Here is a 25,684-nt window from a genome sequence, read left to right as displayed (position 1 = left end):
CTAGTGGTGGATGGCAGAGGCAAATAAAAACACACTAACCTGGTGTGACAGTGGTGGTGATTCAGACACTACAGTGTCAAGAACAAAGGGTTTCAAACATACCCCAGAGCAGTGGACAGTAAAGGTGATATAAACATGCAGAAGTGTTCTGTAATTTATGTATGAAAATATTCCCTTCCCTTCCCGTCTCGTATGAACAGGGCTCCGGGCAGCCGAGCGGAAATGGAGGAAAACTCGCCTCCCTGCGGACCTGGCATCCTTTCACTCCCTCCTCTCTACATTCTCCTCTTCTGTCTCTGCTGCTAAAGCCAATTTCTACCACTCTAAATTCCAAGCATCTGCCTCTAACCCTAGGAAGCTCTTTGCCACCTTCTCCTCCCTCCTGAATCCTCCTCCCCCTCCTCCCCCCTCCTCCCTCTCTGCTGATGACTTCGTCAACCATTTTGAAAAGAAGGTCGACGACATCCGATCCTCGTTTGCTAAGTCAAACGACACCGCTGGTTCTGCTCACACTGCCCTACCCTGTGCTTTGACCTCTTTCTCCCCTCTCTCTCCAGATGAAATCTCGCGTCTTGTGACGGCCGGCCGCCCAACAACCTGCCCGCTTGACCCTATCCCCTCCTCTCTTCTCCAGACCATTTCCGGAGACCTTCTCCCTTACCTCACCTCGCTCATCAACTCATCCTTGACCGCTGGCTACATCCCTTCCGTCTTCAAGAGAGCGAGAGTTGCACCCCTTCTGAAAAAACCTACACTCGATCCCTCCGATGTCAACAACTACAGACCAGTATCCCTTCTTTCTTTTCTCTCCAAAACTCTTGAACGTGCCGTCCTTGGCCAGCTCTCCTGCTATCTCTCTCAGAATGACCTTCTTGATCCAAATCAGTCAGGTTTCAAGACTAGTCATTCAACTGAGACTGCTCTTCTCTGTGTCACGGAGGCGCTCCGCACTGCTAAAGCTAACTCTCTCTCCTCTGCTCTCATCCTTCTAGACCTATCGGCTGCCTTTGATACTGTGAACCATCAGATCCTCCTCTCCACCCTCTCCGAGCTGGGCATCTCCGGCGCGGCCCACGCTTGGATTGCGTCCTACCTGACAGGTCGCTCCTACCAGGTGGCGTGGCGAGAATCTGTCTCCGCACCACGTGCTCTCACCACTGGTGTCCCCCAGGGCTCTGTTCTAGGCCCTCTCCTATTCTCGCTATACACCAAGTCACTTGGCTCTGTCATATCCTCACATGGTCTCTCCTATCATTGCTATGCAGACGACACACAATTAATCTTCTCCTTTCCCCCCTCTGATAACCAGGTGGTGAATCGCATCTCTGCATGTCTGGCAGACATATCAGTGTGGATGACGGATCACCACCTCAAGCTGAACCTCGGCAAGACGGAGCTGCTCTTCCTCCCGGGGAAGGACTGCCCGTTCCATGATCTCGCCATCACGGTTGACAACTCCATTGTGTCCTCCTCCCAGAGTGCTAAGAACCTTGGCGTGATCCTGGACAACACCCTGTCGTTCTCAACTAACATCAAGGCGGTGACCCGTTCCTGTAGGTTCATGCTCTACAACATTCGCAGAGTACGACCCTGCCTCACGCAGGAAGCGGCGCAGGTCCTAATCCAGGCACTTGTCATCTCCCGTCTGGATTACTGCAACTCGCTGTTGGCTGGGCTCCCTGCCTGTGCCATTAAACCCCTACAACTCATCCAGAACGCCGCAGCCCGTCTGGTGTTCAACTTTCCCAAGTTCTCTCACGTCACCCCGCTCCTCCGCTCTCTCCACTGGCTTCCAGTTGAAGCTCGCATCCGCTACAAGACCATGGTGCTTGCCTACGGAGCTGTGAGGGGAACGGCACCTCCGTACCTTCAGGCTCTGATCAGGCCCTACACCCAAACAAGGGCACTGCGTTCATCCACCTCTGGCCTGCTCGCCTCCCTACCTCTGAGGAAGTACAGTTCCCGCTCAGCCCAGTCAAAACTGTTCGCTGCTCTGGCACCCCAATGGTGGAACAAACTCCCTCACGACGCCAGGTCAGCGGAGTCAATCACCACCTTCCGGAGACACCTGAAACCCCACCTCTTTAAGGAATACCTAGGATAGGATAAAGTAATCCTTCTAACCCCCCCCCCTTAAAAGAGTTAGATGCACTATTGTAAAGTGGTTGTTCCACTGGATATCATAAGGTGAATGCACCAATTTGTAAGTCGCTCTGGATAAGAGCGTCTGCTAAATGACTTAAATGTAAATGTAAATGTAAATGTAATTTACGCCTTGAAAGGACAATAAACAAAATTATGAAATCTGAATTCTATTCTATTTTACTGTACTGTGCAGTAGTGGACAGCAGCTGGAGGTAAACAGTGAGACCCCGTGGCTCCTGGCTGGGACTGCAGGGGGTCACAGCAGGCCTCTTCTGCTCAGTGGGCTCCAGCTGTCTGGTGGTAATGAACTAATACACAACACCACTCACTTTGATTGTGGCCTTACCACCCACAGGGAGTGGAGGAGATAGAGATGCCTCACCCTTACCACCCACAGGGAGTGGAGGAGACAGAGAGGCCTCACCCTTACCACCCACAGGGAGTGGAGGAGATAGAGATGCCTCACCCTTACCACCCACAGGGAGTGGAGGAGACAGAGAGGCCTCACCCTTACCACCCACAGGGAGTGCAGAGGAGATAGTGGCCTCATCCTTACCACCCACAGGGAGTGCGGAGGAGATAGGCCTCAAGTCCAACCTGAACCCCCATTGCCTCCACTAGGGTGATGATAAAATCTCAGAGTAACAGGACCTTCATGCCGATCCCAGCGCCGTTTGTCATTGAATATAAGTGATCTAAGAAAAGGAATAGAAGTAGCGTTGCCTCATGCCTTTGTTCTTGTGTAGTGCATCAGCAAGAAACTAAACAATTAGCCACAGATGGTTGAAATCACAACAGAAGTTATCATTAGCATAATTTGATTCATGCTTGAACAATACCAGAGGAATCCAGCTTTGAGTATCAGACCTCACTACAGTCTATTAATTTTACTCTGTAAACCTGCGTGCACTACACTGTAGCATCCATCAATGAGTGAAGCAACTCACACACTTAACTCAGTATAAAATCGTTCTAAATAATTGAGTCTATGTCCTTTGTTCAATCATTCAATCTAGTTGTTTGTGGCGTAAACAAGTCCTCGCCTCACCTCTCCTAGAATAGCTGTGTTTCAATGATCGGGGACGTTTTCACACGTCACATGACCTCTAGGGGCTTCTGTAGTGCTCCCTCTATGTGTGGACAGCACAGACAGGTTCATTAGCTTCATGTAGCGTGAGGACCTAGTTGGGGGACTTTCAGAAGGCTGGTTCCAGGCTTATACGTCTCTAATTAATACAAGACAATCGTAATAATTACTTTACTGAATTGTGATGGTTTAATTAAGGGCAACATGTTTCCCTTTAAGTTGACATGCTGTGTGAACATGATTTAAGATAATCTTTTTCTATAAACCACTGAATAATCAATGATTGCGCACAGCCAAGATTTGCGCTTGGTTGAGAAGATGATGGATAGATTTTGAAATCCATTTGATGTAATTACCATCCATATTTAATTGGTGCGCCAAAAACACATTTGCACAGAGGCTTTAAACTCTTTCGATTTGTAACCATTATGAAGTTTACCAGCCCAGTAAGTGCTGAGTTTCCACCTGTCAATTTTTTCACGTGTTTGTTCCCTTCAAATGTCACTCAAAGCAACTGACAAGTCAACCCTGTGGAAACCTCAGACACTGCAGTACTACAGAAGTCATCATCATCAGGACCGACCAACCAGCCTCAAGAATTTCCAGGATCTTGCCTCATACAGTAAAGCCCCTCAGGTCGAACTTAAACTTTCCCAACTTCACTTTTCTCCTTTCTGCTGACACACTACTGCTGATGAGGGGGCACAAAACTTTATGGTTATCTTTAATTCATTAATCGATTCATTTCCTTTCTTGTATTACAGCACACAATCCATTTTAAGTAACTAAACTGCAAATGAATCTCTCATCTGTGGCCCTATCTAACGCAACCTCAAGATAACCCCTGTAATGTATAGAATCTGGAAAACAATGTTGCCCCCTCTCTTAACAAAGTGGCACAGTGTGTGAGTGAGAGAGAGAGTGAGAGAGAGTGAGAGAGAGTGAGAGAGCGTGAGAGAGAGAGAGAGAGAGAGACTAAACATACTAATGCCTCAATGCCTCAATGAACATCTTCAGTGACAAACTACAAGGGCTTTTTGAAATGTACAAAGCCATAAAATTGCGTTTTCTAAATCTAAGTAGCTGACATTTGACCACTGCAGTAGGATTGGAAGAGCTATCTAACACAATTTCCTTTGTAACATTCTGGCAGAGAGAACGTAATGTTTGAAACAACACCCAGAGAAATAGTTCTGTCAGCCCCGAGAATTGTGTTTGAGGAACACTGGCTCGTCCAACACTTTTCCCAGGTTCTTATGATAAAAGAGACAGATCACGATTGGCTGTGCATGGGAATGTATCTGTGCATGGGATTCGCCAGGGCACTTGGCTGCCATCGTGGCTTAAACATTTCCTTGCCCTTGTAATGTCTGAGCCTAAGAGAGGGCTCTGGGAATTTTTCTGGAAAGTCTTGCAATGTTCTCACATCAAATCACATCATCCCTTTACATCTTTACGTTAGCTAGGAGATGTGACAGTCCTGGGGGGTTAGAATACGGGTTCAGAGAGCTGACAGCTGTGTTGAGAAGGTGAAACAACCAGCACTCCACAATAACAGCACCCTCAGCAATGCCCGAGAGAAAGAAAACAGAGAGAGGATGAGAAAGAGAGAGAAATGCTTTAGCCAAGTAGGAGACGGATGGAACAGAGGGAATGAGTGAGAAAGACAGGCACTAACTGGTGGTGATGAGTTAAGGAGTAGAGTGTTTGTTTGTGTACTGCTGAATGGGTGACTGGAGGGCATTTTAGAGAGAAACCCAACAAGTGAAAAGAAAAGCATGAAAAACAGAGGGACAGTATTTTAGCATGGCCTCGGGACTTAGTCCTTGTCTATCCCTGCTGTCATTCAGTCTGTCAGCATGATCTACATATTAACCCTCTTTCCTATCACAACAGTACTGACCTACTGTCCGGGGCTCATGTCTAGCCAGCTAAGCTGTCAGCAGGTACCTACCGTGCTTCTACACCTGCATTGCTTGCTGTTTGGGGTTTTAGGCTGGGTTTCTGTACAGCACTTCGAGATATTAGCTGATGTACGAAAGGCTATATAAAATAAACTTGATTGATTGATTGATTCAACCGATTTCTTTGAAAAGTTCCAGCGGTCAGTACTATACTACACTATGATTAAAGCGTTTGTTTTACACACCAATGGACATCACATATAAGAGGGATTTTATTGTGATCAAATCACACAGATTAGGAAATGATGGCAGCACACTTCCATTTGATTAGATGTTGCAGAAGGAGTTTATTCTATGGTGATCTCAATCGATTTGACACAATGTTCTCTCGTCTTACTGATGGGTGATCTTTAACCTAACACTTGTCTTTCTCTCTGCAGGGCCTTGACAGAGTTGTTGAAGCAGCCCGGAGAGGTGGGCGGAGTGGACGGGACTGGGGGTCACCACCCCATAGGGACCAATGGGATCTCTGGCAGGTCACTGCGCAGCAACAACGGTAAGCCTGTTTCTTTGGGAGCACATGGGTTATTACAGGAGATGTCTCTCAGTGTAATTAAGCATATCGGAAACTGATCCAGCAACGCTTTGCAAGCACTCTCACGAGGGCTCTTTTAGTGCTCAATGTAGTAATGAGGACACTACTAACTCTGAATAGGGTACAACAGACTATTTCAGACTCTGGCAGTCAGAATTGAGAATTATACAGTCGTGGGCAAAGGTTTTGAGAATGACACAAATATTAATATCCACAAAGTTTGCTGCTTCAGTGTCTTTAGATATTTTTGTCAGATGTTACTATGGAAAACTGAAGTATAATTACAAGCATTTCATAAGTGTCAAAGGCTTTAATTGACAATTACATGAAGTTGATGTAAAGAGTCAATATTTGCAGTGTTGACCCTTCTTTTTCAAGACCTCTGCAATCCGCCCTGGCATGCTGTCAATTAACTTCTGAGCCACATCCTGACTGATGGCAGCCCATTCTTGCATAATCAATTCTTGGAGTTTGTCAGAATTTGTGGGTTTTTGTTTGTCCACCCGCCTCTTGAGGATTGACCACAAGTTCTCAATGGGATTAAGGTCTGGGGAGTTTCCTGGCCATGGACCCAAAATATCGATGTTTTGTTCCCCGAGCCACTTAGTTATCACTTTTGCCTTATGGCAAGGTGCTCCATCATGCTGGAAAAGGCATTGTTTGTCACCAAACTGTTCCTGGATGGTTGGGAGAAGTTGCTCTCGGAGGATGTGTTGGTACCATTCTTCATTCATGGCTGTGTTCTTAGGCAAAACTGTGAGTGAGCACACTCCCTTGGCTGAGAAGCAACCCCACACATGAATGGTCTCAGGATGCTTTACTGTTGGCATGACACAGGACTGATGGTAGCGCTCACCTTGTGTTCTCCGGACAAGATTTTTTCCGGATGCCTCAAACAATCAGAAAGGGGATTCATCAGAGAAAATGACTTTACCCCAGTCCTCAGCAGTCCAATCCCTGTACCTCTTGCAGAATATCAGCCTGTCGCTGATGTTTTTCCTGGAGAGAAGCGGCTTCTTTGCTGCCCTTCTTGACACCAGGCCATCCTCCAAAAGTCTTCGCCTCACTGTGCGTGCAGATGCACTCACACCTGCCTGCTGTCATTCCTGAGCAAGCTCTGTACTGGTGGTGCCCCGATCCCGCAGCTGAATCAACTTTAGGAGACGGTCCTGGCGCTTGCTGGACTTTCTTGGGCGCCCTGAAGCCTTCTTCACAACAATTGAACTGCTCTCCTTGAAGTTCTTGATGATCCGATAAATGGTTAATTTAGGTGCAATCTTACTGGCAGCAATATCCTTGCCTGTGAAGCCCTTTTTGTGCAAAGCAATGATGACGGCACGTGTTTCCTTGCAGGTAACCATGGTTGACAGAGGAAGAACAATGATTCCAAGCACCACCCTCCTTTTGAAGCTTCCAGTCTGTTATTTGAACTCAATCAGCATGACAGAGTAATCTCGAGCCTTGTCCTCGTCAACACTCACACCTGTGTTAACGAGAGAATCACTGACATGATGTCAGCTGGTCCTTTTGTGGCAGGGCTGAAATGCAGTGGAAATGTTTTTTGGGGATTCAGTTCATTTGCATGGCAAAGAGGGACTTTGCAATTAATTGCAATTAATCTGATCACTCTTCATAACATTCTGGAGTATATGCAATTTGCCATCATACAAACTGAGGCAGCAGACTTTGTGAAAATTAATATTTGTGTCATTCTCAAAACTTTTGGCCACGACTGTATTTTAGTACCCTGTGTATATAGCCAAGGTATCATTATTTATTGTGTATTTATTCCTTGTGTTATTATTTTTCAATTTTTAAATTATTTTTCAATTCTTGCCCGTAAGTAAGCGTTTCACTGTTGGTCTACACCCGTTGTATACGAAGCATGTAACAAATCAAATTTGATTTGACGCGCACGCATGCAGACACTTGTTATTAAGCTAGGAGGAAGGCTCAATTCCATAGAAAACCCTGCTGTCTCCCTCCATGGCTGAGCGGAAGTGCAGGGACAGGCTGGTCATTTTTAATGAAGGTGTAATTATCTTTGTTCTGGTCCGGGACCTGTTGATATAGCACCACGCAGTTCATCTGTTTACTAATTAGATCCCCTCAAATCCCTCTGAACCCCATTCCCCTCCAGCGCGCACACACACACACACACACACACACACACACACACACACACACACACACACACACACACACACACACACACACACACACACACGCTTTGCTTTCATCTTCACGCTATTGCAACAATTCCTTTCTCTGTCACGTTCATGCCAACCTACACCCATCAGTCTCCACCTTCCCTTCATTTCTACTCTTTATTATTTTGCCAAACAACACTCACTCCCCATCTCGCCTTCCTTTCTCCTGTCTCTGACTAGCGTTGACCATTAAATGAGTCTTTAATTAAGTGGTCATTATCTGTGGAGGGCTGATACAGTGGGGCGTGGAGGCCAGAGAGACCCGTCTGTGTGCCCCCCCCAGCTCTCAGCATGGTGTCCCCGCTGGCCACACAACCACAACCTGCCACCACCCGCATGACCTTCATTAAGAACCACAGACCAGAGAGAGAGAGAGAGAGAGAGAGAGGGGGAGATGAAGCAAGATGAGAGAAGGGGCTCATTTGAGAGAGAGAGAGAAAGAGATGGATGGGGACAGAGAGCATGTGTGTGAGAAAGGGGGGCAGGTAGAAGTAGAAAGATGGAGTGCAGAGGATGGAAGAGGAAGAGGTGGAAGAAAGGGAAGGAGGAGTTTGGCAGAGAGATAAGAGGGGGAGATGGATTTCTGGAACAAATATCAAAGGAGAGGGCAAGACAGGAGTGACAATGTAAAAGAATGGGATGGAAATGAGGGAACGTAGGGATTGTAATAGATAAGGGTAAAAAAAATGCAGACATTTAAAAAGATGAGAGAGACAGTAATGATGGGGTGACATATCCATTGACCAATGGATCCATATCCATATCCAAAAGAACGAATCAAATAATACCAGATGAAAGAAGGACATTGACTAGGGTGTGACATTGTGTCATGATGAACATTAAAGAGAGGACTTACAGGTGCTGCCTAGTCTACTGAGGTGGATGAGAGTGTAAAACTCTGGCTCCGCACATGTTTTCATTATTGTTATTCCACCCCATACTGCTCTGCCCTGTATTCTCAGTGCTTTATCTGACATGATCTGGTCAAGGCTGCATCTAGATCAGTGTCTGAGAGTGTGAGGATGGGGTTAGGGGACAATCCTGGCAGAGAGTGTATGTGTGTGTTCAGTATGTGTGTGTGTGTGTGTGCAAGTGTGCTCTAGTGCCTTTGAGATAACAACTGAATATACCGTGCGGAGTGTTGAGACTGTTCCCTGAACAGCTCAGTATGTACCATATGTGAGGCCAACGTTGGTAGGGAATTATAACGTTTGTGCATGTGTGTATTATTCTTGTCAGTGAGTGGCTATATGCTGGTAATTACAGTGTATAGGTATCTACATGAGTTATGATGGAATTCCATTTGGAATTGTGTGTTCCTGTGAGTGTGAGGGTGTCTATGTTAGAGTGTTTGGCATGTATTATATGTACTATAGGCCTGTGTGTGTGTGTGTGTGTGTGTGTGTGTGTGTGTGTGTGTGTGTGTGTGTGTGTGTGTGTGTGTGTGTGTTGTATGAGAGCATTCTCATGGCAGTGAGTGGGACAGCTGGACAGAGCTGCTCTGTGTGGAGAGCTGCCCTGAGGGTCAAACAGCTCCCAGTGAACAGGCCATGCGTGTTCCTCTGTGAAACAACGGAGGGAAAGAGACAGAGACAGAATGACAAATAAAGAGACTGAGGACATTTTATATCGATTTTGGGGAATAGAGAGAAAGACGAGAACATGAAGAGAACGAGAGGAAATTGGGTAAGGACAGAAACAGAGGGACTGAAAGCAGGAAGTGAGAGGCTAACAGATGGAAAGAGAGCATGATTGAGAGAGCACAAAGCACAAGGGCTAGCCTATCCTAATCCCACTTGTTTCTGCTGTCTGTGAGCTGTGTTTGAGCACCATGGACAGAGCTAATGGTTCATTACAATGCAGGAGACTGACTGGTCTAAACTCCTTAGAACTGCACCATGAATTATTTAAGCTTTACTATATGCTTGAACAGACCGATCTCAACATTCATCATTTGTTAATGTTTTGGCAATAACGACAATTACACTACTGTTATTGAACACGATGAAGACGATGTCCCTGATGTTGTTGATGACGCTGATACTGTAGTGATGACGAAGTTGATCCTGCTCATACAGTGGCTAACCGTTATCTAAACAAACACGTTCAGAGGACAATACCCCTGCATTGAATAATCTTGGCTGGGCGGACTGTGTGCAAGTTCTATATTGGCACTGTTCCTGCTCTCTTTGTAGATAAGGGGGATCTTCAATTGTGGAGCGTGTGTAATTTGCATGTTGCAGAGGCAGTCTGTGAGGGAGAGAGCGATAGCATCAGTGTGACATTGAAATCAGAACAAGAAAAAAAGGGAATGGTGATGGGCGGAGGGGGTGTTAAGTGAAAGGGGGGGTTGTATATGCATGTTCATTTCTATGTACAGTTGGAGTCGGAAGTTTACATACACTTAGGTTGGAGTCATTAAAACTCATTTTTCAACCACTCCACACATTTCTTGTTAACAAACTATAGTTTTGGCAAGTCGGTTAGGACATCTACTGTGTGCTTGACACAAGTAATTTTTCCAACAACTGTTTACAGACAGAATATTTCACTAATAATTCACTGTATCAGAATTACAGTGGGTCAGAAGTTGACATACACTAAGTTGCCTGTGCCTTTAAACAGCTTGGAAAATTCCAGAAAATGACGTCATAGCTTTAGAAGCTTCTGATAGGCTAATTGACATCATTTGAGTCAATTGGAAGTGTACCTGTGGATGTATTTCAAGGTCTACCTTCAAACTCAGTGCCTCTTTGCTTGACATCATGGGAAAATCAATCAGCCAAGACCTCAGAAAGAAATTGTAGACCTCTACAAGTCTGGTTCATCCTTGGGAGCAATTTCTAAACGGCTGAAGGTACCACGTTCATCTGTACAAACAATAATACGCAAGTATAAACACCATGGGACCACGCAGTCGTCATACCGCTCAGGAAGGAGACGCGTTCTGTCTCCTAGAGATGAACGTACTTTGGTGCGAAAAGTGCAAATCAATCCCAGAACAACAGCAAAGGACCTTGTGAAGATGCTGGAGGAAACCGGTACAAAAGTATCTGTATTCACAGTAAAACGAGTTCTATATCGACATAACCTGAAAGGCCGCTTAGCAAGGAAGAAGCCACTGCTCCAAAACCACCATAAAAAAGCCAGACTACGGTTTGCAACTGCACATTGGAACAAAGAATGTACTTTTTGGAGAAATGTCCTCTGGTCTGATGAAACAAAAATAGAACTGTTTGGCCATAATGACCATCATTGTGTTTGGAGGAAAAAGGGGGAGGCTTGCAAGCCGAAGAACACCATCCCAATCGTGAAGCACGGGGGTGGCAGCATCATGTTGTGGGGGTGCTTTGCTGCAGCAGGGACTTGTGCACTTCACTAAATAAGTGTGTGTGCTTTGAGCTATATTGTGTGCTGTAGGTACAGTGCATTCGTAATGTATTCAGGCCCCTTGACTTTTTCCACATTTTGTTACGTTACAGCGTAATTCTAAAATGTATTAAATATTTTTTTCTCATCAATCTACACACAATAACCCATAATGACAAAGTGAAAACAGTTTTATTGATTTTTTCCCCAAATGTATTAAAAATAAAAAACAGAAATAACTTTGCTATGAGATTCGAAATTGAAGAAATTGCCCATAGAGCTCAGAGACAGGATTGTGTCGAGGCACAGATCTGGGGAAGGGTACCAAAAAATGCCTGCATATTGAAGGTCCCCAAGAACACAATGGCCTCCATCATTCTTAAATGGAAGAAGTTTGGAACCACCAAGACTCTTCCTAGAGCTTGCTGCCCAGCTAAACTGAGCGATCGGGGGAAAAGGGCCTTGGTCAGGGAGGTGTCACTCTGACAGAACTCCAGAGTTCCTCTGTGGAGATGGGAGAATTTTCCAGAAAGACAACCATCTCTGCAGCACTCTACCAATCAGGCCTTTATGGTAGAGTGGTCAGACGTAAGCCACTCCTCAGTAAAAGGCACATGACAGCCCACTTGGAGTTTGCCAAAAGACACCTAAAGGACTCGGACCATCAGAAACAAGATTCTCTGGTCTAAATGAAACCAAGATTGAACTCTTTGGCCTGAATGCCAAGTGTCACGTCTGGAGGAAACCTGGAATCATCCCTAAGGTGAAGCATGGCGGTGGCAGCATCATGCTGTGGGGATGTTTTTCAGCGGCAGGGATTGGGAGACTAGTTTTATTTATTCTTTATTTAACTAGGCAAGTCAGTTAAGAACAAATTCTTATTTACAATGACGGCCTACCCCAGCCAAACCTGGATGACGCTGGGCCAATTGTGCACCGACCCTATGGGACTCCCAATCACAGCCAGATGTGATGCAGCCTGGATTTGAACCAGATACTGCAGTGGCGCCTCTTGCACTGTGATGCAGTGTATTAGACCCCTCTGGAGCCCCATAGTCAGGATCGAGGGAAAGATGTAAGTACAGCGAGATCCTTTATGAAAAGCCTGCTCCAGAGCACTCAGGACCTCAGACTAGTGCAAAGGTTCACCTTCCAACAGGACAACGACCCTAAGCACACAGCCAAGACAATGCAGGAGCTGCTTTGGGACAAGTCTCTGAATGTCCTTGAGAGGCCCAGCCAGAGCCCGGACTTGAACCCGATCGAACATCTGGAGAGACCTGAAATTAGCTATGCAGCGACGCTCCCCATCCAACCTGACAGAGCCCTGCAAGAAGAATAGGAGAAACTCCCCAAATACAGGCGTGCCAAGCTTTTAGTGTCATACCCAAGAAGACTTGAGGATGTAATCGCTGCCAAAGGTGCTTCAACAAAGTACTGAGTAAAGGGTCTGAATACTTATGTAAATGTGATATTAAAGTTTTTTATTTTCTATACATTTGCAAAAAAATCATTATGTGGTATTGTGTGTAGATTGATGTGGAAAAAAAACGATTTAATACATTTTAGAATAAGGCTGTAATGTAACAAAATGTGGAAAAAGTCAAGGGATCTGAATACTTTCCAAATGTACTGTATGTACAGTATTTGTGCATTCGTGTGTACTTGAGTCAACCTACCTGCATGCTGTCATGTTTGTGATTCTGTCATTGTTTTTTAGTGTTTGTTCTGTCAGAGTGTGTTTGTTAGTTCTGGGCTATAGTTCGAATCAGGGTTTGATTATTTGTTACACTGTCATTTTTTTCATTTGGTCCAGCTGTTTTCACATTGCCAAATTTCAAACAACTAAAATGCCAAAACAAAACCATGTGTTCATGCATGTCATTTGTTTATTGGACACAAATGCTCATGTTAACTCCATCTCTGATTATCAAGAAGAATAACTTGTGTGTCCCAAACTTCCTATTACTTTCAATTTGGTCTTCGGACAACATGCGGGAGGAAACAGCGGAATAGCCACTCTAACTGCGACGTGAATAGGCTATATTCAGCTCCGGTCTCCCCCAAGTTGCATCGGATGTGCTCATAAATGCGCTGCTATTCACAGAATGATTTATGCAGCCACAGCTGGTACTGTGTGCATTTCATCAAACAACCAATAGTACCGCTCACCTCTGGTTCTTTTCCTGTGTTTGGTCCAGACTGCCTTCTCACCTGCAGCGAACCGCACCACACTAGGAATCCTTTTGAGTGAGCCACGGTGCGTTGTTTAGTGCACTCCCTAGTATGGATAGTGTTCACACCAGTACAAACCAACGGGGGTAACCGCTCCAAATCAATTTGGTGTGAAAGCCCCCTTAGAGTTTGTTCCGTCAGAGTGTGTTTGTTAGTGTTTGTTCTGTCAGAGTGTGTCTGTTGGTGTTTGTTCTGTCAGAGTGTGTCTGTTGGTGTTTGTTCTGTCAGAGTGTGTCTGTTAGTGTTTGTTCTGTCAGAGTGTGTCTGTTGATGTTTGTTCTGTCAGAGTGTGCCTGTTAGTGTTTGTTCTGTCAGAGTGTGTCTGTTAGTGTTTGTTCTGTCAGAGTGTGTCTGTTGATGTTTGTTCTGTCAGAGTGTGCCTGTTAGTGTTTGTTCTGTCAGAGTGTGTCTGTTAGTGTTTGTTCTGTCAGAGTGTGTCTGTTAGTGTTTGTTCTGTCAGAGTGTGTCTGTTAGTGTTTGTTCTGTCAGAGTGTGTCTGTTAGTGTTTGTTCTGTCAGAGTGTGTCTGTTAGTGTTTGTTCTGTCAGAGTGTGCCTGTTAGTGTTTGTTCTGTCAGAGTGTGTCTGTTAGTGTTTGTTCTGTCAGAGTGTGTCTGTTAGTGTTTGTTCTGTCAGAGTGTGTCTGTTAGTGTTTGTTCTGTCAGAGTGTGTCTGTTAGTGTTTGTTCTGTCAGAGTGTGTCTGTTAGTGTTTGTTCTGTCAGAGTGTGTCTGTTAGTGTTTGTTCTGTCAGTGTGCCTGTTAGTGTTTGTTCTGTCAGAGTGTGTCTGTTAGTGTTTGTTCTGTCAGAGTGTGTCTGTTAGTGTTTGTTCTGTCAGAGTGTGTCTGTTAGTGTTTGTTCTGTCAGAGTGTGTCTGTTAGTGTTTGTTCTGTCAGAGTGTGTCTGTTAGTGTTTGTTCTGTCAGAGTGTGCCTGTTAGTGTTTGTTCTGTCAGAGTGTGTCTGTTGGTGTTTGTTCTGTCAGAGTGTGTCTGTTAGTGTTTGTTCTGTCAGAGTGTGTCTGTTAGTGTTTGTTCTGTCAGAGTGTGTCTGTTAGTGTTTGTTCTGTCAGAGTGTGCCTGTTAGTGTTTGTTCTGTCAGAGTGTGCCTGTTAGTGTTTGTTCTGTCAGAGTGTGTCTGTTAGTGTTTGTTCTGTCAGAGTGTGCCTGTTAGTGTTTGTTCTGTCAGAGTGTGTCTGTTAGTGTTTGTTCTGTCAGAGTGTGTCTGTTAGTGTTTGTTCTGTCAGAGTGTGCCTGTTAGTGTTTGTTCTGTCAGAGTGTGCCTGTTAGTGTTTGTTCTGTCAGAGTGTGTCTGTTAGTGTTTGTTCTGTCAGAGTGTGTCTGTTAGTGTTTGTTCTGTCAGAGTGTGTCTGTTAGTGTTTGTTCTGTCAGAGTGTGTCTGTTAGTGTTTGTTCTGTCAGAGTGTGTCTGTTAGTGTTTGTTCTGTCAGAGTGTGTCTGTTAGTGTTTGTTCTGTCAGAGTGTGTCTGTTGATGTTTGTTCTGTCAGAGTGTGTCTGTTAGTGTTTGTTCTGTCAGAGTGTGCCTGTTAGTGTTTGTTCTGTCAGAGTGTGTCTGTTAGTGTTTGTTCTGTCAGAGTGTGCCTGTTAGTGTTTGTTCTGTCAGAGTGTGTCTGTTAGTGTTTGTTCTGTCAGAGTGTGTCTGTTAGTGTTTGTTCTGTCAGAGTGTGTCTGTTAGTGTTTGTTCTGTCAGAGTGTGTCTGTTAGTGTTTGTTCTGTCAGTGTGCCTGTTAGTGTTTGTTCTGTCAGTGTGCCTGTTAGTGTTTGTTCTGTCAGAGTGTGTCTGTTAGTGTTTGTTCTGTCAGAGTGTGCCTGTTAGTGTTTGTTCTGTCAGAGTGTGTCTGTTAGTGTTTGTTCTGTCAGAGTGTGCCTGTTAGTGTTTGTTCTGTCAGAGTGTGTCTGTTAGTGTTTGTTCTGTCAGAGTGTGTCTGTTAGTGTTTGTTCTGTCAGAGTGTGTCTGTTAGTGTTTGTTCTGTCAGAGTGTGTCTGTTAGTGTTTGTTCTGTCAGAGTGTGTCTGTTAGTGTTTGTTCTGTCAGAGTGTGTCTGTTAGTGTTTGTTCTGTCAGAGTGTGTCTGTTAGTGTTTGTTCTGTCAGAGTGTGCCTGTTAGTGTTTGTTCTGTCAGAGTGTGTCTGTTAGTGTTTGTTCTGTCAGAGTGTGTCTGTTAGTGTTTGTTCTGTCAGAGTGTGTCTGTTAGTGTTTGTTCTGTCAGAGTGTGTCTGTTAGTGTTTGTTCTGTCAGAGTGTGTCTGTTAGTGTTTGTTCTGTCAGAGTGTGTCTGTTAGTGTTTGTTCTGTCAGAGTGTGCCTGTTAGTGTTTGTTCTGTCAGAGTGTGTCTGTTAGTGTTTGTTCTGTCAGAGTGTGTCTGTTAGTGTTTGTTCTGTCAGAGTGTGTCTGTTAGTGTTTGTTCTGTCAGAGTGTGTCTGTTAGTGTTTGTTCTGTCAGAGTGTGTCTGTTAGTGTTTGTTCTGTCAGAGTGTGTCTGTTAGTGTTTGTTCTGTCAGAGTGTGCCTGTTAGTGTTTGTTCTGTCAGAGTGTGTCTGTTAGTGTTTGTTCTGTCAGAGTGTGTCTGTTAGTGTTTGTTCTGTCAGAGTGTGTCTGTTGATGTTTGTTCTGTCAGAGTGTGTCTGTTAGTGTTTGTTCTGTCAGAGTGTGCCTGTTAGTGTTTGTTCTGTCAGAGTGTGTCTGTTAGTGTTTGTTCTGAGTGTGTCTGTTGATGTTTGTTCTGTCAGAGTGTGCCTGTTAGTGTTTGTTCTGTCAGAGTGTGCCTGTTAGTGTTTGTTCTGTCAGAGTGTGTCTGTTGGTGTTTGTTCTGTCAGAGTGTGTCTGTTGGTGTTTGTTCTGTCAGAGTGTGTCTGTTAGTGTTTGTTCTGTCAGAGTGTGCCTGTTAGTGTTTGTTCTGTCAGAGTGTGTCTGTTAGTGTTTGTTCTGTTAGAGTGTGTCTGTTAGTGTTTGTTTTGTCAGAGTGTGTCTGTTAGTGTTTGTTCTGTCAGAGTGTGTCTGTTGGTGTTTGTTCTGTCAGAGTGTGTCTGTTGGTGTTTGTTCTGTCAGAGTGTGTCTGTTGGTGTTTGTTCTGTCTGAGTGTGTCTGTTGATGTTTGTTCTGTCAGAGTGTGCCTGTTAGTGTTTGTTCTGTCAGAGTGTGCCTGTTAGTGTTTGTTCTGTCAGAGTGTGTCTGTTGGTGTTTGTTCTGTCAGAGTGTGTCTGTTGGTGTTTGTTCTGTCAGAGTGTGTCTGTTAGTGTTTGTTCTGTCAGAGTGTGCCTGTTAGTGTTTGTTCTGTCAGAGTGTGTCTGTTAGTGTTTGTTCTGTCAGAGTGTGCCTGTTAGTGTTTGTTCTGTCAGAGTGTGTCTGTTAGTGTTTGTTCTGTCAGAGTGTGTCTGTTAGTGTTTGTTCTGTCAGTGTGCCTGTTAGTGTTTGTTCTGTCAGTGTGCCTGTTAGTGTTTGTTCTGTCAGAGTGTGTCTGTTAGTGTTTGTTCTGTCAGAGTGTGTCTGTTAGTGTTTGTTCTGTCAGAGTGTGTCTGTTAGTGTTTGTTCTGTCAGAGTGTGCCTGTTAGTGTTTGTTCTGTCAGAGTGTGTCTGTTAGTGTTTGTTCTGTCAGAGTGTGCCTGTTAGTGTTTGTTCTGTCAGAGTGTGTCTGTTAGTGTTTGTTCTGTCAGAGTGTGTCTGTTAGTGTTTGTTCTGTCAGAGTGTGTCTGTTAGTGTTTGTTCTGTCAGAGTGTGCCTGTTAGTGTTTGTTCTGTCAGAGTGTGTCTGTTAGTGTTTGTTCTGTCAGAGTGTGTCTGTTAGTGTTTGTTCTGTCAGAGTGTGTCTGTTAGTGTTTGTTCTGTCAGAGTGTGCCTGTTAGTGTTTGTTCTGTCAGAGTGTGTCTGTTAGTGTTTGTTCTGTCAGAGTGTGTCTGTTAGTGTTTGTTCTGTCAGAGTGTGTCTGTTAGTGTTTGTTCTGTCAGAGTGTGTCTGTTAGTGTTTGTTCTGTCAGAGTGTGTCTGTTAGTGTTTGTTCTGTCAGAGTGTGTCTGTTAGTGTTTGTTCTGTCAGAGTGTGCCTGTTAGTGTTTGTTCTGTCAGAGTGTGTCTGTTAGTGTTTGTTCTGTCAGAGTGTGTCTGTTAGTGTTTGTTCTGTCAGAGTGTGTCTGTTAGTGTTTGTTCTGTCAGAGTGTGTCTGTTAGTGTTTGTTCTGTCAGAGTGTGTCTGTTAGTGTTTGTTCTGTCAGAGTGTGCCTGTTAGTGTTTGTTCTGTCAGAGTGTGTCTGTTAGTGTTTGTTCTGTCAGAGTGTGTCTGTTAGTGTTTGTTCTGTCAGAGTGTGTCTGTTGATGTTTGTTCTGTCAGAGTGTGTCTGTTAGTGTTTGTTCTGTCAGAGTGTGCCTGTTAGTGTTTGTTCTGTCAGAGTGTGTCTGTTAGTGTTTGTTCTGAGTGTGTCTGTTGATGTTTGTTCTGTCAGAGTGTGCCTGTTAGTGTTTGTTCTGTCAGAGTGTGCCTGTTAGTGTTTGTTCTGTCAGAGTGTGTCTGTTGGTGTTTGTTCTGTCAGAGTGTGTCTGTTGGTGTTTGTTCTGTCAGAGTGTGTCTGTTAGTGTTTGTTCTGTCAGAGTGTGCCTGTTAGTGTTTGTTCTGTCAGAGTGTGTCTGTTAGTGTTTGTTCTGTTAGTGTGTCTGTTAGTGTTTGTTTTGTCAGAGTGTGTCTGTTAGTGTTTGTTCTGTCAGAGTGTGTCTGTTGGTGTTTGTTCTGTCAGAGTGTGTCTGTTGGTGTTTGTTCTGTCAGAGTGTGTCTGTTGGTGTTTGTTCTGTCTGAGTGTGTCTGTTGATGTTTGTTCTGTCAGAGTGTGCCTGTTAGTGTTTGTTCTGTCAGAGTGTGCCTGTTAGTGTTTGTTCTGTCAGAGTGTGTCTGTTGGTGTTTGTTCTGTCAGAGTGTGTCTGTTGGTGTTTGTTCTGTCAGAGTGTGTCTGTTAGTGTTTGTTCTGTCAGAGTGTGCCTGTTAGTGTTTGTTCTGTCAGAGTGTGTCTGTTAGTGTTTGTTCTGTCAGAGTGTGCCTGTTAGTGTTTGTATGACAGAAGCCTCAACTTCCATTACTGTGTTTGTGAGTTGGTGTTGATGTACTGGCTGCCTGGCTGCCTGGCTGTGTTCATGTGTGTGTTCTCGTATGTGTCAAACGAGGCAGATGTGTTTGATCACAGCACAGCTTCTCTCCAACGCCTCTGGCGCTCTTCTTCTGACCCCTCCAGCTGTCTTTACAAAGCCACAGACCTCCTACTCTCCCCCTCAATCTCTCCCCTCTTCCTCCCCCTTCAGTCCTGCCCAGGGGCGTCTGCAGGCTATAACTGCTGGTTGCTTCTGCTACATCTCAACAGGCTAGACTGTGCAGTTTAAGGAGGGTTGGAGAGGGGAATAGGATTATAATGAAGAGTGCACAGGGCTTGGAGTGCAGCTAAAACAGACAGTGCCCCTAAGTCAGTTCTATTTGGATACCCTCTCAGCCAATGAGGTGTAGATTAGCATGGAACAGCAGGTCCTGGACCAGTGCTGGGTCGTCTCTCAGTACCCTGTTGAGGATTTGGACTGACAGTAATGCACTGCCGCTGAGCTGTGGTTGAGGGGATTTGCATTGCGTAGATCCAGCACCCGGGGAACTTTCACTCTGTCATCTCAAGGACACCTCACACTATGGGCTACGGATGACACTCTAGAGTCTTAAGTGATGCAATATAGACAAATTATGGATATGGGGCTATGGGCACAGTATGGACATGCTCTTAACCTTATCGCCTCCTCCCCACTCTCCACTGTAGCTTTGGGCTCCAACAGTTATGGATTGACACAGTTTTAGCTTGACCTTAAAAGGGCTGTAATGGTGATTGGGCTGAAGCAGGCTTTTCGTCGACCCAGTGTGTCTGTGTGTAGCTGATAGGGGGGAAGCTGAGCCCCTCAGAGATGTGCGTGGCTATACATGAAATTACTGGGATAAGCCAGGCTGCTGACGTACTGATATTATGGCTTCCGGGCAGTTGAGTGGGGATGTGGCTCCATTCTGGCTCTGTTATTCCGTCATAATGAGACCTAACCCTCTCATAGATGAGCCTCCAGAGCCAAAAGGAGTCTACAGTGTCCACCTAACCCCTGCAAGTCTCAAGCCCATCATTACCAGTGGGGTGATGTGTTTCCGATTGGATGTGTGCTGAAGATCAAGTGGCAGAATCCTCAACATACACTGAGTGTACAAAACATTAAGAACACCTTACTCATATTGAGTTGCACCCCTCCCCCCTCATTTTGCCCTCAGAACAGACTCAATTCATCGGGGCATGGATTCTACAAGGTGGCGAAAGCATTCCACAGGGATGCTGGCCCATGTTAACTCCAATGCTTCCCACAGTTGTGTCAAGTTGGCTGGATGTCCTTTGGGTGGTGGACCATTCTTGATACACACAGGAAACTGTTACAGTTCTTGACACAAACCGGTGTTCCCTGCACCTACTACAATATCCCGTTCAAAGGCTCTTAAATCTTTTGTCTGGCCCGTTCACCCTCTGAATGGCACACATACACAATCCATGTCTCAATTGTCGCAAGGCTTAAAAATCACGTTTAACCTGTCTCCTCCCCTTCATCTACACTGATTGAAGTGGATTTAACAAGTGACATCAATAGGGAACCATAGCTTTCACCAGGATTCACCTGGTCAGTCTATGTCATGGAAAGAGCAGGTGTTCCTAATGTTTTGTACACTCAGTGTATATTTCAAGGTCACAGCATGTTCCCGTAATAAACACCACAAATTGTTCTGTGTTAGACAGAGTCATGTCCAGCCTGAGAGTCATTATCAGGCATAATGTTACCCATTGTAAAAGAAAGTGAGACCACTTAATGGCTCAACATGAGAGCAGAACTTAGTGAAGAACCAAGATGATCAGATAATGTATTCCGTTGAAGGTCACTCACACTGTGTGCTTTAATAGATCTACTCTCTGTTTAAATACCTGCTGTGTTCATCTCTGTAGCTGAAACATTTCTGATCGGAAGCAATCCCATAACTAAAAGCCAGTGCACACTGCTTACGATGCGTCATCGCTGGCATCCCCTAATTAAGACGTCTGAACGGATCAGAGACCCTTTAGACTTAACCATGGGTAAAGATTGCGCAACCAAGTTGTAAGAGAAAAAAAGCAGAAATGTCTGTCACGACAGCATCTTGTGCCCATTGAAAATATGGCGGACTTGGATGGAGGCCACATGGGGGAATGAAAGAAACTGTGACCTTAACTTAAACTGTGACAGGGCATCTGTTTCTCTCATGCTGATGGTACTTTTAGTAGTTTTCATGAGATCCTAGTCCTGTCTAGACTGTGGATGCACCTACAGTCACCACCAGGGCGGTTATAGTTCAGTGCCTGAGGCCCAGAATGATCGATCCCAGTTCCAGTTATAGGGAGAGTGATGTTTGGAGCATACAGCACCACGGTCCAGGACCCATCCATCCATCACTGGAGAGTGACAGGAAGGGCTTGCTCCAGAACCCATGCAGAGGGAGTCCATCAAAGTGCTGCATGTGCACTGCTGTGTGAGAGACAGACATCATTTGTCAACAAGCCTCTGCTACAGCACAAGAGCTCTGGAACAAAGGAAGTGCCTGTGGACAACCCAGGTTTAAGTCAAGAGAAGAGGATGGAGAGGTCTCCAAAACCACAACCGGAATGATAGTGCCCATGCTTGCCCTGGTGCTTAGACTCCCCTAGGAATGGTGTGTTGCAGTACATTCATTGCCATGATTGTATTTACCAGACAGTCTTGTCCAAGGTGAAGGTGATTAAGAGGGGCTACCTGTCAAAACACATGGGACAGAACAGCAAGAGTCATTGGTGACACACGGAGAGCCAGGGTCAAACGCAGTCACTTGGCACAGTGTTAAACTACAGAGTGTGCTTATTCAGACTTCCACTGTTTTGATAAGGGTGTACAGAGAGTGGATTTTCAGATGTCAAATCTCTGAGCCATGCAAGTGCTCGGAGGAGTTGGTGCAGGGAGAGAAGCCCCCTCGTGGAAGTGGTATTGATCTTAGCACACAGTGCCTAGAGAGGTGTTTGCAGAGAGTCGGAGCTGACACCACGATCAGGCAGCATTATGGGGGATCAAAGAGGCCCTGGCCTCCCAGTGATCTGACAACAGCAAGGGAGGAGTGAGAATTTCCTGTTGACTGACGTTCCAATCCCACGGCTGTCGTCGAATGGAGCCTCTCAATCATTCATCTGAACACAGAGGAGGGTGGGGAGACAGACAGGGAGAGAGCGGAGGATGAGAGAGAGGGAACAAAGAAAGTGAGATCAACATAAAGAGATGGAGAAACGTTGCTCTGACAGACTAGGAGGGATACGGGGAGACAGAGAGATGGAGGGGGGAGGGTTTGTGAGGTGGCAGAAGAAGGTGAGAAACAAAGAGGGACTAAGGGAGTAAAATTGGAAAGAAAATAGAAATAAAGAGCAAAGAATGAAGAGTGGCAGAGGTAATAGAAACTGGTATGGAAGACCATGCAGGAGGGTTAGGAGAGGGAGGCATGGAACATTTAGGGAAATGAGGGGGACAGAATTTATAGAGCCATTGGTCAGTGTTCTGGAGAAGAGACCCCTGGAAACCCCTTCGACCCCCCCTCTCCCCACTGTCCCTCGCTCTCTCTGTCCTCGCTCTCTGCTGCAGTGCTGCTTAAATGTCATTGGACAGCTTACATGTGGTGGGTGCAAAATGGGTGAAATGTCAAGCATGGTAAAGGGTGGCGTGCCTGTGTGTCATAGCGTGTGTGCCATGTGTGTGCCTGTGTGTTTGTGAGAGTGCATGTATTTGCCACATGCAAGGAGTGTTTAATTACGTGTGAATTCATGTAGTATTCTATCTATGTACCTTAGTATCATTCTGTGTGTGAGAGCATGTGGATAGGCAATATAAGGTTCCAAGGGAGTCTTTACTTGAGACATGTGTAGGCCTATGTTTTGTAATAAACCCTGCAGCTGTACACTTCATCTGCTTTCGTCAAAAGGGAGCTGAATCACTGATTAAAAATGTCACGGGCAAGACCTTGGCATATGAAGTCAGAAAAATAGTGCTATTATAGCAGCTGTAGGAGTTAAGTAAGGATGATGTTGTAAAAACATGTACCATTCATTTTTATGATATGAAGGTTTATCTAAATTGCATGCCTCATTCTACTTTTTATTATCAAGGATGCATAATAAGAAATACAAATGTTATGTTAGAAAGACAACAGTTGTACAATGACCTCATTAGAGACATTAAACACATGTAATTACTATGCAGTGCACAGAGCCTGTGTCCCAAGCCTCACTATGAGATGGAGCAGCGATTCCAGCTGCTAGAATGTGACAGAATCCACAAATCAGAGCCTTAAAGGCTCAATGCAGCTATTTTTTATCACCATATCAAATCATTTCTGGGTAACAATTAAGTACCCTACTGTGATTGCTTTCAATTAAAATGGTCAAAGAGAGACAAAAAGCTTCTTAGTTAAGAGCAATTTCTCAAGCAATAATTTAGCTAGGATTGTCTGGGAGTGGTGTGTGGAGTGGGAAACTGAAAACTAGCTGTTATTGGTAGAGATGTTTGGAACTCTTTCTTATTGGTCTATTCAAACACCTCTTACACTTAAAGGGCATTATCATAATTTTCACAATATTATTTCAACCTCATTGTGTAGAAATATCTTTTAAAAACAAGGAAAATCACAGTTGACTGCACTGGTTCTTTAAGAGAGTGGGAAACAGAGAGAGAGAGAGTAAGAGAAAGAGATAAGAGATAACAAAAAATGAGACAGAGATAACAAAGATGTGAAAGATGGAGAAAGGTCAAAAGAGAAAGACATGTAAGTCCAGGAGAAAGCATGATAGAAATAGAGACAGGTTGAGCATCCACCAGACACAGAGAGAGAGGGAGAGGGGGATAGAAGCACAGTATGAGAAGGGAACCATTATAACAAGGGGAAAAACATGAAAAGAGAGTGATCGTTATTCTCAGTGACAAGAGAGCAGCTGGACACTGTGATATACATTTCTCTCAGTCTTCTTCTTTTTAAATGTCTCTGTTAGCCATCTGCTCTCCCTTTTTCCATGTAGTGTCCCTCTCCCAGTACACATATGCCTTGTGCTATTCCGCAGTTCTCTCACAATGAGGCTCTCACCCTTTCCCTCTCTCCACACAGACACGAGCAGTGTACAGTGTGGAATATCATCTGCATGGGGGCTTGTTAAACCCTAACCCCTGCCCCAGCCCCCAAGCCCCCCAGCTCAGTGACCCATTCCGACACCAGACAAATCAGGTTCTAGCCAGAACATACCAAGTCAGGAACAGAAATAGGGGGGATGGCGAGGTAGGTGATTTGAAGGTCAAAAGACTGGGCTGTCTGTTAATGCGTCTGCAGTACATCAATCACAGTTTGCAATGGTGGGTGGTCGTGCAGACAGAGTGCACACGCTTTGCACATGCTTGAGGGCTTTGCCTCAAATCAGACTGTGTGTGTGTGTGTGTGTGTGTGCGCACGCGTGCGCGCGTGCGTGCGTGCAATATAGAACAAAGAAAAGTTCCAATGTTGACTCTACTGGTTAACACAGGATGGGTTTGAACACCAACTCTTGTACCAGAGCTGATGTACACTGAACAAAAATATAAGCGCAACATGTAAAGTGTTGGTCCAATGTTTCATGAGCTGAAATAAAAGATTCCAGAAATTTTCCTAAAGCACAAAAAGACCTACAAACCTGACTTAGTATTTGGTAGCATTGCCTTTAAATTGTTTAACTTGGGTCAAACGTTTCAGGTAGCCATGCACAAGCTTCACACAATAAGTTGGGTAAATTTCGGCCCATTCCTCCTGACAGAGCTGGTGTAACTGAGTCAGGTTTGTAGGCCTCCTTGCTCCCACACGCTTTTTCAGTTCTGCCCACACATTTTCTATAGGATTGAGGTTAGGGCTTTGTGATGGCCACTCCAATACCTTGACTTTGTTGTCCTTAAGCCATTTTGCCACAACTTTGGAAGTATGCTTGAGGTCATTGTCTATTTGGAAGACCCATTTGCGACCAAGCTTTAACTTCCTGACTGATGTCTTAAGATGTTGCTTCAATATATCCACATAATTTTCCTTCCTCATGTTGCCATCTATTTAGTGAAGTTCACCTGTCCCTCCCGCAGCAAAGCACCACCACAACATGATGCTGCCACCCCCGTGCTTCACGGTTGGGATGGTGGTCTTCGGCTTGCAAGCCTCCCCCTTTCTCCTCCAAACATAATGATAGTCATTATGGCCAAACAGTTCTATTTTTGTTTCATCAGACCAGAAGACATTTCTCCAAAAAGTACGGACTTTGTCCCCATGTGCAGTTGCAAACCGTAGTCTGGCTTTTTTACGGCGGTTTTGGAGCAGTGGTTTCTTCCTTGCTGAGCGGCCTTTCAGGTTATGTCGATATAGGACTTGTTTAACTGTGGATATAGATACTTTTGTACCAGTTTCCTCCAGCATCTTCACAAGGTCCTTTGCTGTTGTTCTGGGATTGATTTTCACTTTTTGAACAAAAGTACGTTCATCTCTAGGAGACAGAACGCGTCTTCTTCCTGAGCGGTATGACGACTGGGTGGTCCCATGGTGTTTATACTTGCATACTATTGTTAGTACAGATGAACGTGATACCTTCAGCCGTTTGGAAATTGCTCCCAAGGATGAACCAGACTGTGGAGGTCTACAATTTTTTTCTGAGGTCTTGGCTGATTTCTTTTGATTTTCACATGATGTCAAGCAAAGATGCACTGAGTTTGAAGGTAGGCCTTGAAATACATCCACAGGTACACCTCCAATTGATTCAAATGATGTCAATTAGCCTATCAGAAGCTTCTAAAGCCATGACATCATTTTCTGGAATTTTCAAAGCTGTTTAAAGGCACAGTCAACTTAGTGTATGTCAACTTCTGACCCACTGGAATTGTGATACAGGGAATTTTAAGTGAAATAATCTCTCTGTAAACAATTGCTATAAAAATGACTTGTGTCATGCACAATGTAAATGTCCTAACCGACTTGCCAAAACTATAGTTTGTTAACAAGAAATTTGTGGAGTGGTTGAAAAACTAGTTTTAATGACTCCAACCTA

General features: G+C 44.8%; 1 protein-coding gene across 3 annotated transcripts in view; it reads left to right on the top strand.

The window, feature by feature from the left end:
• The window catches only part of LOC139565343 (protein shisa-8), an 87,509-nt gene that overhangs the window by 25,856 nt on the left and 35,969 nt on the right, over positions 1-25,684 (top strand). For all 3 annotated transcript variants that reach the window (XM_071385577.1, XM_071385575.1, XM_071385576.1), the window contains exon 2: positions 5,577-5,692. In XM_071385577.1, the coding sequence (XP_071241678.1) occupies positions 5,577-5,692 (116 nt within the window). The remainder of the gene's footprint in view (positions 1-5,576; positions 5,693-25,684) is intronic.

This window comes from Salvelinus alpinus, chromosome 36 (genome assembly GCF_045679555.1).
Source record: "Salvelinus alpinus chromosome 36, SLU_Salpinus.1, whole genome shotgun sequence".
Classification (NCBI taxonomy): Eukaryota; Metazoa; Chordata; class Actinopteri; order Salmoniformes; family Salmonidae; genus Salvelinus; species Salvelinus alpinus.
The sequence above is the reverse complement of the archived record's forward strand: the minus strand, read 5'-3'. Positions and strand labels throughout refer to the sequence as shown.